This window comes from Egretta garzetta, unplaced genomic scaffold (genome assembly GCF_000687185.1).
Source record: "Egretta garzetta isolate BGI_Z169 unplaced genomic scaffold, ASM68718v1 scaffold861, whole genome shotgun sequence".
Taxonomy (NCBI): Eukaryota; Metazoa; Chordata; class Aves; order Pelecaniformes; family Ardeidae; genus Egretta; species Egretta garzetta.
The window spans coordinates 196,911-211,234 of record NW_009258497.1 but is presented as its reverse complement, the minus strand read 5'-3'; the positions used below and the strand labels follow the sequence as shown (position 1 = coordinate 211,234).

General features: G+C 53.9%; 1 protein-coding gene across 1 annotated transcript in view; it reads left to right on the top strand.

Annotated features, from left to right (window-relative positions):
* Positions 1–10,584, top strand: part of LOC104132511 (E3 ubiquitin-protein ligase TRAIP) — a 26,193-nt gene extending 15,609 nt beyond the window's left edge. Inside the window, 10 exon segments of the mRNA XM_035901491.1 lie at positions 934–1,028; positions 1,619–1,732; positions 4,323–4,410; positions 5,988–6,077; positions 6,310–6,398; positions 7,148–7,303; positions 7,503–7,551; positions 8,068–8,193; positions 8,739–8,789; positions 10,037–10,584. Of these exon segments, the coding sequence (XP_035757384.1) occupies positions 934–1,028; positions 1,619–1,732; positions 4,323–4,410; positions 5,988–6,077; positions 6,310–6,398; positions 7,148–7,303; positions 7,503–7,551; positions 8,068–8,193; positions 8,739–8,789; positions 10,037–10,168 (990 nt within the window). The 3' untranslated portion in view covers positions 10,169–10,584.
* Positions 10,585–14,324: the final 3,740 nt, after the last annotated feature.

Sequence of the window (14,324 nt, the reverse complement as noted above, 5' to 3'; positions counted from 1 at the left end):
GTAAGAGTTTGCCACCGTTTCAGGCTGTCTGGGGCTGGGGACTATGCTCCAACCTGGCACAAAATGCTGCTTTGGGGATCTGAAGTGTAGAGAGCTCTGGTTAGGAACAGCCAAAGATATGGGCTCTGCTTAAGCAAGAGTAACACGTGATCCTGCAACGCAGTTCACCTGCAAAGTCCCAGCAGTTTCACAGCTGTTTGTTTTCTGTGGCAGAACGCAGCTAAAATCCTTTAACTTCTGTGTGGAAGGGAGCTTTATGAGGTGATGTCTTTGGCCAGGCCTCCCCCTGGAGTCAGCACTGTGCTGAAACCAGGCCCAGGCAAACCTAGGCAACACAGATGCATTGGAATGGTGCTAATTCAAGCCGGCTTTCCCCCATCCCCTCCAGCCATACTGCAGATTTGTGCTCTTTTAGCTTAGCTGAGATTCTCTGTTACTGCTGCCTACTACTGGAAAACCTGGAAAGGTGGTGGCTGCAAGTCTCTTGCAGCCTCTCCAGGCAGGTAAGAGAAGTGCCTGGGCGAGTGTCTGTTTTAAGCAGCTAGTGGCAAGGAGAACTGGGAGGCTAGAGCAAAGGAATCAGCTGTGCAAAGAGGAAAAAGCAGTAGCAATCATTTGCCATGAACTCCATTGCTTTTGAAAAACAAATTGTCTCTGTGGACAGGGTACTGCACAACCCCACGAATGTGCCCGGCAGAAAGGAGGCTAAGACACAGTTTCAGTGCCAGAGTTGTCTTGCGATTAGCACTGAGACCGTGCTGTGCTTGCAAGGAGCAGAGCTCAGGGTGCAGCGGGGAGGGAGCTAAACTCTCTATAATCCTGGGCTGCTGAGGTGGTGATAGCATTACTGCCTGCAGTGCGCATAAGCCAGGATGTTTCTCTAACAATCCCTGGAGCCTTCCTAACGGTCTGTGTGTGCTTGCTTCTCTGCAGAAGCAGATGAAATTCCTGGAGCAGCAGCAGGAGGATAACAGAAGTTCAAAGGAGGAGGCCCGCCGTCTGCGAAACAAGCTGAGAAGCATGGAGCGGTGAGATCCTGGGCTCTCCCTGGGCCTTGCAGGCTGGGCTGCATGCCTCTCCCCTTCTCAGAGATGGAGGGAGGGGTCCTGCTACAACATCCACCTCCACCTGCTGAGTCGTCTTACTCCGTAAGGTTGGAATCTGCTGCCTTAGTAGGCTTGCCCTTGCCTGTCCCATGCTCTTGCCCCTGATATGTTTCCAGATGGCTGCTTTCCCTCAACAGCAGCAAGGCATAGTGCTGTGTACAGTCTGGCCTTATCTCTAGTGCTCTGAGCAAGGTGACACGCTATTCCTGTCATCCAAGGACACCGGGGCAGAATCCCAGCCCAGGAACAGTCAGCCACAGGGCTGTAAGGCCCAAGAGGGGTGTCTGTACAGCTGCCCCTTCTCTAGTCTGCCCGCCTAGTGCTACTCTTCCCTAGCAAAAAGCCCTGCTTGTGGTGGATCAGTTCTCTCTCCCTTCCCCGCCACGACATCCCGAGTGCCCGCAATAGGAGCTTAGGCTGCACCAGCCCCTTAGGGGGAAGCAGGGCTCCAGCCTCTTTCCCACCTCTGTTTGTGACTCATGAGCTGAGGGTACTTTTTATTTTTTCTGCAGGATTGAGCTGTTGCTTCAGAGCCAGCGCCCCGAAGTGGAGGAGATGATCAGAGAGATGGGAGTTGGGCAGGCAGCGGTGGAACAGCTTGCAATCTACTGTGTCTCACTGAAAAAGTAGGTGCTGCAGCCTTGGCACAGCTGGCTCGTGCTGTCCTGGGTGTGCCCAGGGAGAACCCTCTGCTGAGTACCGGCAGGCACACAGGCTCTGTGGGGCTCTCGATGCCTGTTTGGGCCTCCACTAGGTTTTGACTGATAGATCCCGGGGACCTAAATTGGAGCCTGTCGCACTGAACTGTTCCTGTTGTCACTGTAGTGACATGCGTGTCGCCATGGGAACTGTCTCCAGAGTTGTCAGTGCACCTACGAGGTGATGATTATTCCCTCCATTCTGCTTTCATGCCTGGGGGGAAATGAGTGGATGAGGGGCTTTGGGTTGTACCCTCTGCTGCATTGCACTGTGCAGCTGCGGCCTCAAGCGCCCTCTGGCAAGGTGAATCTGCAGTGCTGCCCTCCCCTACCTGGAAATCATCTGGTCCTGCTGGGCAAAACCACAGCTTCTTTGGGTCCCTTCTGATGGCAGCTGAATAATTGCCACTTTGACACAAAGCTGTAATGAGGCGAGTGTCCCTGTGGTGTAATTGGGAATGAATGTGCATGTCCAATAGTGTGAAGTCTCTGAAAAGTCACTTAAAGCAAAGTCTCCTATTTGCTGCCAGCATGGAGGCTGCTCTGTTGTCTGTCTGTCCTTTCCACTGGCAACTGAAATGTCTCTGGATCCGGTTTCCGTTTTGCTGGTGAATTGTGTTCATGCCCTGTTCTCAGGCATGGTATCCTGCACAGCTTTTTTTCTCCCACATGGTGTAGTCATAGTTTGACACACTGTTGGTTGGTGTTTGTATGCTCAGCTCTGTCCCCTACAGGGCTTTGCTATTTTTTTTTACTCAACAACTTTTTTGCCTCAGTCTTCACTGGCAACCTCTCTCCTCACTCCTCCTGAGTTGATGGATGGCATGAGGGGGACCAGCAGGGTAAAACCCCTCCCGCTGTAAGAGAAGATGAGGTTCGTGACTGCCTGAGGAACCTGAACTCACATAAGTCCATGGGACCTGATGAGATGCGTCCCAGAGTCCTGAGGGAATTGGCCGATGTAGTCGCCAAGCCCCTCTCCATGATATTTGAAAAGTCATGGCAGTCAGGTGAAGTCCCTGGTGACTGGAAGAAGGGAAACAATGTGCCCATTTTCAAAAAGGGTAGAAAGGAAGACCTTGGGAACTAACGACCTGTCAGCCTCACCTCTGTGCCTGGGAAGATCATGGAACAGATCCTCCTAGAAGCTATGCTAAGACGCGGATGGATTCTGGGATGGATTCTGGGATGGATTCTGGGATGGATTCTGGGATGGATTCTGGGATGGATTCTGGGATGGATTCTGGGATGGATTCTGGGATGGATTCTGGGATGGATTCTGGGATGGATTCTGGGATGGATTCTGGGATGGATTCTGGGATGGATTCTGGGATGGATTCTGGGATGGATTCTGGGATGGATTCTGGGATGGATTCTGGGATGGATTCTGGGATGGATTCTGGGATGGATTCTGGGATGGATTCTGGGATGGATTCTGGGATGGATTCTGGGATGGATTCTGGGATGGATTCTGGGATGGATTCTGGGATGGATTCTGGGATGGATTCTGGGATGGATTCTGGGATGGATTCTGGGATGGATTCTGGGATGGATTCTGGGATGGATTCTGGGATGGATTCTGGGATGGATTCTGGGATGGATTCTGGGATGGATTCTGGGATGGATTCTGGGATGGATTCTGGGATGGATTCTGGGATGGATTCTGGGATGGATTCTGGGATGGATTCTGGGATGGATTCTGGGATGGATTCTGGGATGGATTCTGGGATGGATTCTGGGATGGATTCTGGGATGGATTCTGGGATGGATTCTGGGATGGATTCTGGGATGGATTCTGGGATGGATTCTGGGATGGATTCTGGGATGGATTCTGGGATGGATTCTGGGATGGATTCTGGGATGGATTCTGGGATGGATTCTGGGATGGATTCTGGGATGGATTCTGGGATGGATTCTGGGATGGATTCTGGGATGGATTCTGGGATGGATTCTGGGATGGATTCTGGGATGGATTCTGGGATGGATTCTGGGATGGATTCTGGGATGGATTCTGGGATGGATTCTGGGATGGATTCTGGGATGGATTCTGGGATGGATTCTGGGATGGATTCTGGGATGGATTCTGGGATGGATTCTGGGATGGATTCTGGGATGGATTCTGGGATGGATTCTGGGATGGATTCTGGGATGGATTCTGGGATGGATTCTGGGATGGATTCTGGGATGGATTCTGGGATGGATTCTGGGATGGATTCTGGGATGGATTCTGGGATGGATTCTGGGATGGATTCTGGGATGGATTCTGGGATGCTTTCTGGGATGGATTCTGGGATGGATTCTGGGATGGATTCTGGGATGGATTCTGGGATGGATTCTGGGATGGATTCTGGGATGGATTCTGGGATGGATTCTGGGATTCTTTCTGTCTCCTGCGTTTTTGGGTTTCCTCTGGTTGCTTTGCAGTTGCAGAACTTCAAATTAAGGGTCTTGGGTTGCCTCTGAGAAGTTTTAGCTCAATCCTATTGTAAACAGCATGATTCTTCTGGTCTTTTTGCAGGGAATATGAAAACTTGAAGGAGGCTTGGAAGATCTCTAGTGAGATGACAGAGAAGCTGAAGAAGGAGCTGTTTTCTGTCAATAACAAGGTAAAGGGAGAGTGTGAGCCACTGGGGTGACATCTGGTCTGTAGACCCCCTGTCAATAACTGTCGCCCAAGCCCTCTGCAGTGACACCCTCTCACACCGAGCACTACTTGAATGGTATAGGTGGTGTGGCAGTGTCAGGCTGGGGTTTCTGGGTCAGGCTATGGTGAGCAAGCAGCTCACGGCTTTTGTCGGGAGTGCAGTCTCTGAGGACACTGGTGGGGCAGCATGTGTGGAGCCAGAGTTTGGCAGGGAGCTTGGGTGGGGAAGGTGGCAGCAAGCATGCAGGTGCTCCACTGCTTCCACTGGGCTCTGGAAGCAGCACTGCCTTCATCCTGCCATGCTGCCAAGCATGAGCTAGCTCAGCTGCCAGTCACTCCTGCCCCAGAATCAGGCCTCTAGGAAAAATGGGAAGGGCTTTGGAGCCAGCACAGTTGAGCAGGGCTTAGCCCTGGCCTGGCACAACTGCAGTCACACCCAGCCTTGTGCCTCCAGCCCACTGAACTGGGCCAGGGCTCCTATGTGATGTTGAGCCCAGGCAGGAGAGGTCCCTGAGGGGTGGGGAGGACATGCAGGTGGCTCTGCACAGAGTTTGCCTGGGTTGGTCCTGACCTGGTGCTGAGCTTGGAGCTGCTGACATGCTTCTCTTGCCCTGTTCCCCCTGCTGTAGGCCTGGCTGGGGTCTGTTAGTTCAGGGCAGGAATTGCTTTCTATCAGTTTTTGGTAGCAAATCCCCATGAAAAGTGTGTGCATGTAGCCTTTCTCTCCGAGGCGCAGGTGTTCCCTGGGGCATGCCCAAATCCAAGCTCACAAAGTGGGAGACTGTGGGTGTGGATTTGGCCTATTTTTGTTGCCTGGCTGTAGCTGTTGTGGTCCTTTCAAATGGAGGAGGAGGTTCTCGGATTGCTGTGCTGCTCCCCAAGTGAGTTAACCCCCTAGATGAGGTGCTGCTACTGGAATCAGCCTGCTTGCTGGCTGAGTCAGTGCCCAGCTGCGATCACTGGCTTGGGTCAGGAGGATGCGAGTCAGTGCACTCGGTGCTCCAGGCTTAGCTGACTGTGCCGACACTTTGTGGGCTGGCCCAGACTCCAGAACCCACAAAAGTCTCTGATGTGGTAACAGTCCACTTCTCGACCCCTGCTCCTGGCATTCTTCCCTGTTGAATCAGGCTTGTCTGTGTGCCGGTACCTCTGATATGCAACCATCCTCCAGCCCGTGGTTTGTAATTCCAGAGCTCTGGTGTGTCCAAAGTCCTGCAAGAATTCAGAATGCAGCCACCAAGTGTTAGAGCAGGGAAAAGCTGTCATCATCATGCATAAATGCTCAGGAAATGCTATAGGAAGGTTTGTGTTGGGCAAGCAGCCCTGGAGATCCCTCTGCAGGCAGCTTGAGGAAATGGGCAGGCATTGGATTGCTCTGATACAGGAGAGATTGGTCAGACTGCCATAGGAAAACTGAGCCCTGAAATGGGAAAGTAGCATGTGCTGCAGAGCATACTGCTCTCGGGGGTGGGATCTGCAGTCTCCCTTACCTACATGTTGTAACCAGCGCTCTGCTGTTTGCGGGTGTGTGTTCTGCAGCTGCAGAAAACAGTTTCAGAGTTGGAGAAGACAAAGGAGGAGTTAAAAAGCACCCAGAAGGATCTGAAGAATGCAGACAAGGAGATCTTGGTGAGAATATTGCTCCTGGGGCTGCAGTAACTGGCAGCTGGCCATGGCCTGCCCCTGCAAAGCCCGGGGGTATGCTGGCTCGTGCTCAGTGGCTTGGTTACCCAGCCCACCTCACCTCTCTTACCTGCCCCACCTCTGAGCTCCACCTGATGCTGATTTATGGAAAAAGGGGCAAAGTATCTGCTACTAAATCTTCCCTTATCTTGCTGTCTGCTTTCCCTTTTCCCTCCAGAGTTTGAAGAAGAAGATAGACATCCTGCAGGATACTCTGAAAGTCCCATCAGTAACCAGGGAGACACTCAGTCGACTGGTCTTTGAAAGGTTAGTGAAGTGCATCCTCACATACGGGCCAAGGATGGAGATGGGAGGTCCGAAGTAAGAGCTGACAGTTTAACTAGCTGGGGAGGCAGTAACAGGCTAGTCTGGCAGGCATTGCAGTAGCGCAGTCGTTTTGCTCCTTGTATCCTATTCTGTCTTTTTCTTTCTTCTTGCTGACAAGGTGGTGTTTGGTTTACCTGGAAAAAGTGTGTGTGTTGTGGAGGGTTTGGGTCAGGAAGGCATGGGAGATTGGGCTGTGTTTTGAAAAACTCTGCCACTATGCCCTGCCCCTGAAGCTGCTCTCCTGGTTGCCTCAGAGCTGGCCTTCCAATGAGCGTGCCCTGGTGTATGGGGACTGAGCTTTGTCAGGCAGAGGAAGCTAGCCTGAAAAATGGCATCTTTTATGTTTTTATCAAGCCCTTTCTTTTGAGGAGCTTGTGGTCCTTGCTGTACCGCAGTACAGCAAGCTGGATTGTGTACACAGAGCAGCAGTGTGCCAGTGAGTTTCCCTGGGCTCAGGGTGCTACTGTTACAGCACTGGCCATTTTTGGGTGAACAATAGTTTGGGACATTGACTATAAACCCTGGGATTTGAATTGTCCTTTCTGTGACTTGTAAGCAGAATGGGGCTCTGATCCTGATCCCACTGCTGTCTTGCAACTCAGTGGTGTAGCATGCAGCTCTGTCTTCCTCTCATCTGCTGGGTAGCAGGCGGTGGCCTCCTGGGGCTGATATTTTTCATGGTCTTGCAGCCCCACTCCTGTTGAACTGCGGCACCCGAAGCTCCACTGCCCAGCCCACAGCGATGAGATCAATCTAGATGCTACTTTTGATGTGGACACCCCTGAACATCAGCCCTGCAGACCTCTCTTCAGCCCTGCAAAAAGGCAGAAGCTGGATAAAAAGCTGTGAGTTTTCCATCTTCTTTCTCTTCTAAAGGAGATCAAAGTCTTGCTTCTTTGGAAGTTGCTGTGTGCAATCAGATAGCTCTCCAGCTGCCTGATATCATGCTGCAAGTTTCGTCATCATTCGCCTGGCCTTCTCTGTCCTTGCCAGCTCCACTTGAACAATAAATCTCTGCTGATTTGCTCCTTGGGCTTCTTACAGGCCTCCTGTGGTAAATCTGGCGAAGAAAGTTCTGAAGGAGACGGTGGAGGTAAAAGATTAATCTTGATTTTTCTGTATCGCCTTTTTGATAAAGGACCTATTTTCTCCACGTAGGAGATGCTGTCACTGTAGAATGGTCCATCTATAGAACCACAGTACGTGCTTCAAAGTGCTTTGCTTGACAGTCTCCTAGAAACACTGCATTACTGCCTCAGGCCTGCTGGAATTGGGCAGAAGAGGGAGGATGGGGACCCACGAGCTTCTTGCCGATTATCCTGCCTCAGATGTGCTTGGCAAACACAACGTGGGGCTGGCCACAAGGGCTGTGGGGTCAGCTAAGGGGGCTGTTCTCCCAGGCTTGCTGGGTGCAGCGTCCTGCCTCCCAGGTGCTGCTCAACATGAGCCCCGGTGGGAGGCTTGAAACTGCTGTTCTTTGGCCCAACATGTGGTACAGCAGTAACTATTACGCTAAGTAGCTGCCTACGTTATTAGTGCTCCCTGTATGTGGACTAAATTCAGCAGATCGTGCTGGTTAAAGGGCTTTTCTCATTATTTTGTTGGACAGAACTGCACAGATGATCTGGAGGATGATGCTCTTAAAGGACTCCTGCCAGCATTCATCAGGAACTCTGTTCTCTCCAAGAAGCCATCTTCGGGTAGCTTGTTGGGTTCCCACAAGAACATGGGCACTGTGAGTATGACTGTCCAGTTGGTGAGCTTGTTGAGGGCTGGCACTACACACCTCTGTCCTGAAGTGACCCTACAGGAGGAAGCAAATCAGGCTTCTACTTTGCCACATACAGTGTGTAGAAAATAAATCTTGGAGCATGACCTGGCTACTTCCCAGTCCTGCAGAGCTCCAGGGATGACAGATGCTCATTCCCTTCCTGGCAGCAGACTAAATGGCCCTCTGTGTCCTGTTCCTCCACCTCCTTGGAGCTTGGGGTGTTTTCCTTGTATTCCTCAGTCCCAGTGACAAAATCCTAAGCCTTGCTGCTGCTTGGAAGGCTCAGCTTGCTACAGAAAATGCCCAAGATATCCAAACTTTACTGATACCTTTGGGTCTGTCTTTTCCAAAGGGTGAGGGATTAGCACAAGTACTGAGTGTTTCCAGATGCATGTAAACCCTCCCCAGAACCTGCAGCCTGCAAGGCTCCCCTTCCCTGTAAGCAACATGAGGAAAGGTAGCCAAGGCTCCGTGCTGGTGCTCCAGGCTCATTTCTTTCTTTCTCCTAGGTGAGGATGGGATACGATGGCTTGGGAGGCAGAACAAAGTTCATACAGCCTGTATCCTTTCCTGCAGCTCACATGGTGGTAGCAATGCTTGTGGGGAACCTCCTCTGTGTTTCAGCCATCTTGGGGAGTCCTGCCCACTCTTGTCAACAAAAAAATGGGCTGCGACCCTCAAGGACCCATCAGATTTCTCTCTATCTGACTCTGAATAAGTTTGAGCTCAGCAAAGACATCAAGGACCTGAACTTGCAGAGAACGTTATCGGTGGTGGCTCATTCAGAGAAGCATAGCGACTGGAAATGAGTGCAACCTGCAGGGACTGCCTGTACGCTTGGGATCTCTGAGCAGCAGTGTGGTGCAGCCTCTTCCTGGCCACATGACTGCTGGCCCATGCAGCAAAGGCCTTCGTTCCTGTGGGACGCTGCTGCTCGGCCATGCCTGTCCTGGTGGGCAGTCCTGCAGCAGGTGAGGAGTGGCTGGGCTGAGCTCACCCAGTGGGCATGGAGCTGCTCTGGCTCCTGCTCCTCATGCAGGAGCAGCGTCCTCTTCCCTGCCTTCCCCGGGCAGTGCTGTCGGAGGGACGTGTGGTGCACCTACAGCTCTGACGCCACTCTCGATCCTGGTGCTGGTTTTGAGGGGGGGGTTTTGCTCTTTGTAGAAAACCATGAGGCTGAAGCAGAGAAGCGGCGATGAGCTGGAAGTTGTGACCTCCTGGGCAGCCTTGGGCTACTGCTCCTGTGGCCTCACTGTGAAGGGGTGGAGGTATCCAATGGCAGGGAGATGCCGGAGCTGGATCTCTGGGGCCAGATGTACCCATGCTGCCAGCCTGAGGTGACAGGGGAAGGTGGGCAGCCATCCCGGTGCTGCCCCTAGCACGTGGCTGATGGAGGAATAGCTCATTCCTCTTAAGCCTGGGTGCTGCAGGCGTGTGGGTTTGTGTAACCCTGCAGCTCTGCCAGCGTGGCCTGCACCTGCCTTCTGGTGCCACAGTGAGCGGCTGGTCAAGACCATTTACAGTTCAGTGATGTTCAGTTCCTGCTGCTTCTGTGCCTCTGTTTTGTGCGCAAGGGGATAGAAGAGAAGTGGGAAGCGTTCCTGGACTGGTGGGATGGGAGCATGCCTGACCTCTGCTGCTGTCAGCAGGGGAGCAAAGCCCAGCCTGTCCTGCAGGGAGTTTTTCTTTGGGTGCAAATGTATGGCTTGGTGCCAGGTCTGTGGTTCGGGCTAGTCTGCAGCAAGTGTTGGATCACTTGTGTCCCTGGAGCATTGGTCTGTACTTTCCTTGACAGTTTTACCTCCAGACAAACCTGGCAGAGATCCATCCCTTAGCAGTGAGGAGCAAGAAAAAGAATGTCACCAGGCCAGCATCTGCAGCTCCCTCCATGGGTTCCTCCAGCAGCAGCCAAGCCAGGCTGGACAGTTTCCTGCAGTGAGAGCCCCTGCCTTCCCGGGGAGCAGCTGGGCAGGGCGTGCTTGCCCGGAGCCTGGCACAAAGCAATGTGCAACCACTGCTGTGCAGGGGACTACTGTTTGCAAAGTACCCATGCTGCGTTGTGGTTGAGACCAGCTGCCCTGGGGAGAATCCTGGCCTTGCAGTGAGCCGACAGGAGACCAAGCCTCTGGCTAATGCTTGGACTGATTTACACATACACACACCCACACCCATTTTACCCCTCCTTCCTCCTAATTTAATGCAGAGTAAACAGGGTTTTCTCATCTTCTGGCCTGCTTGGAGCTCTGCAGTTGATGCTGCTGTTGGGTGCTCTGACATAAAGGTGGAACCACTCTTGGATACAGCCACAAGCCAGAGACACGGGAAGTGTGTCTGGGATGTCAGTATGGAGCGAGAGCAGGGAGAAGGGACCAGGATCAGCTCTATGCCTGGTGTAAATAGTTCAAAGAAAGTTTCCTGGAGGAAGAGCAGCCCTGACCCATGTTGTTGCAGGGTGGCTGTGTGTTTGTCATCAAACTGATCAGCTTGGTGCTGTTGTGGGGCCTGTGCGGGTTGGGGAGCCCTGCAGGCAAAGCCTGGGAGATGTTCTGCCTTGCCCTGGCCATCAAGCCCACTGCGATTTCGTAGCACTGAAATCGCTGACTTGGGGAGGAGGGTGTCGGGGGTGATCCCCTGCCCTGATTGGAAATGGGGAGATGGGTGCACTGATGTGACCTCTGTTCTCGGCATGTGTTGGTGTGAAATTAGTTTAAGTTCTGTTTTTTTAATGACATTGTAGGGGGTGTGTTCTTTTGTAACTGGTCTGCCTAGTGATTTGAGGGTTTGGAATGGCCTGAAGAAGTGGTGAAGAATGGCTCCCTTCAGGGGAGGGGGAGTCTGATGGGGCTGAGCCTGTCTGGGGTTCTTCAGCCTGGAGGCTTGGGGCAGGAGATCCCCTCTTGCCCCACAGCTGAAGCACTTCAAGCTACAAGGAACAGACTTGGTGAGGTACCTTGCTGTACAAATCTCTGATCTTTCCTACTTCCAGCTACTTCAGGCTGGAAGCCTCAGCACCTGGACTGGCCAAAACCATGTCTTTAGGGAATAAAATACACTGCTGTGCACACTTCTTAACCGGCTTCTGAGTGGTTTCCTCCCTGTTGCAGCTCTGGGTTGGAGGGCTGAGCTCAGGCGCTGAGGTGTGATGGATGCGCCTGGCCCTTCTGAAACCATTGGTGCCCACTCTTGGGAGATGGGACCCTGCTGCAGGGAAGGGCTGTGGTTGGGTGAAGCAGTGATGAAAGCAGTGCTGACCCCTGGGCCAGTGATCAAGGCAAAATGCCCGCGGAGCATGAGCTGAGTCTTGGCTGCATCACTTGGGGCTGACTGCTGAAGGGCATGGAGTGGGGGAAGAGTCTGGAGGAGCACAAGAAGGGGTTTTGTGGGGCTGGGAAACAAGCTTGGGGGGGAAGGGAGGAGGGACTTAATCAAGCAAGAGTTAATTCTGGAGAAGAGAAGCCTGGGAGAGGGTCTGCAGTGAGCCTTTTATGGACTCTCTTGCATGGTGCCCTTGTCCCTTTGAGGTAGGTGCCCTGTGAGTGGCGCAAAAAGGGGTGGGGGGGGGGGGAAGGAAAAAAGTGCCTGACTTGTTCCAGATCTCTGGCCTGAGGTGAGTCCAGGGAGCCCCTTTTATGGCAGCGGAGGTCTAGGTATGTGGCTGGAGAGAGATGTGGGCTCCCATATTGGGGTGCTGGAGAGCTGGTGCTGTGTCTGCCCATGAAGGCAGAGCTGGTCCCAGCCTGCAGCAGAGGGCTCGAAGGGCTTTTGGGGCTATCCTGCTCCAGCCCTAGTCTGGGGACTAAATGATTTGCCTCTGAGCAAGCCAGCCCTGTCCCCTGATGGGCTCCAGCCCCAGGGCCACCCTGCAGGCAGGCCTGGGGCTACAACCTTGCCTGCAAAGCTGGGCCCCCCTCCCACAGGGGCAGCAGCACCTGTGTGAGCTGGCATCCTTGGTGTGACTTCTGCTGGGTCCCTCGCCCCCCACTTCACTTTGATTTCTACTTGAAAATATCCTGGGCCAAAAAGTTCTCCTGCTCGGACTGTGGTGAGCAAAGGACTTTTGTTTTGGTGTCACTTGCTGGTGGCTCTGCCCACTGCGTGCCCCAGTGGCATTTTCCTCTGTCTCCCATGATGGCTGCCATTGCCTGCTTGGCTTTGCTGGGGTTCGGCACCGAGGCAAAGGTTTAAGCCCAGGGCTTGCATGTGCCTTGGCTGGGCAGTTGCTGGCGGCTGCTCACACACCTGTGGGGGTTTAAGGTGGATGCTTTGAGTCTCCTGTGTTTGGGAGAAAAAACAACCAAACAAAAAAACTTTTTTTTTTTTTTTCTTCTGTTCTGGCCATGGTGTCCATCCTGATCCCCTTTCATCCATTCCTGCCCTCTCCAGCTTCCTTGGGGTGTGCTGCTTTTGGTAGTCGCTTCTGATGCAGATTTGCTGTTTTATTGCACTTTTTGGAGCCTTTCCACTCTTGCTCAGTGATGATTTCAGCTCCTCCAAAGCCACCTTCCTCCTCACATTCCGCACTTTGCACCTGCTGCCTGGCCCTGCACAGGACAGCAGCATGCCCCAGCTGCCAACGTGGCTGCTCCCCGAGCTGGAGGCATGCGTGGGGCATGAAAGCTGGCAGGGCTGGGGCAGAGGTGCCGTTCCTAACAGGAGCCGGTTGCTATTTCTGTGCAATTGGACCCAGTTTCACATTTATTTTAGGAGGCAGCGCAGCATGCGTGTTGACTCACAGCCCATAAAAAGCAGCCGTGGCTTGAGCTGGCGTTAAGTGTCAGGAGCAGGGTCGCATGGGGAGGGGGGGTCCCTGCTCTGCTTCCCTCCCACTAGGCCTGATCCTGGCAGCGGGGCAGGGGCTGCTGGGGCAGGCAGGGGGTGCTGAGCCCCTCGGGGTGGCCTCTGGGCTTGCAGCCCCTTCCCCCCCACCCTGGGGCACCCACAGGGGTGCCCCCTTTCCCCACTTGCCTCCCACAGGAGCCCTGCTCCACAGTTACCAGCAGCTTCAATTATTGTCACTTCTCATTAACTACAGGCAAGATCTGGGTGAGGTGTAATTGCGCCATCCTGGTGCCTGGTGGGAGCCCCTGGCTGGGCTGGGAGCTCTCCCAAAGGTGCCTGTGCTTGGTGACCTCATCAGGCAGCCTGTGACCTCACGCAGAGAGGGCACGCCTGTTGGCTGAGTGCTGTGTGACCTAGCGGGGCTGCTGGTTGGGCAGGCCCCTGTGACCTCCCTGGGGAAGCTGTGTGCTCGCTGGCTAACCCCAGATGTTAGGGAGAGCATGTGAGCTCATTGGTTGGCCCCTGTTACATCATGGAACAGCAACAATGGTCACTAGCTGAGTGCTGTGTGACCTTGTGGGGGACTGGGTGCTTGTTGGCTGAGGGCTCTAACACCTCATCAGCGAGGCTGTGACCTCACCTCTGAGGCAGTGTGCTGCCCTACTAGGTGCTGTGTGACCTCACTGGGGAGCCTGTGATCTCACTGGGAGCTGCATGCTTGTTGCCTGGCTGTGAGTGCTAGGACAAGCTGTGACCTCATAAGGTAGCGAAGTGCTCATTGGCCAGTAGTGTGTGACATCTCAGGGCTGCCTGTGACCTTACAGGGAGCAGGACAACCGGTGGCTGGCAGGATATGACATCCCAAGGCAGTCCATGGCCTCACAACGCTGTGGGGCACTCATTGGTGGGTAGGGTGTGGCATCCTGGGGCAGCCCATGACCTCGTGGGGGAGGAGGGTGCTCATTGGCTGGCAGACTATGACCTCCCCAGGGCATGGTGAGCCTATTGCCTGGCGGGGTGTGACATCCTGGAGCAGCACATGACTTCATAGGGGAGGGGGATGCTCATTGGCTAGCAGTGTGTGACATCCTGCGGCAGTCTGTGACCTCATGGGCAACTGGCTGCTCATTGGCCGTCAGGGTGTAACCTCATGTGAGAGTGAGCCCTCATTGGCCGCCGGGGTGTAACCTCGCGGGAGAGTGGATGCTCATTGGCTGTCAGGGCGGGAGCGCGCGGGGCGCCACCTGGCGGGTGCGGGCGCTGCAAGGCACCGATTGGCCACTCGGCTTGGCGGGGCGGGGCTCTCCCGCGCGCCC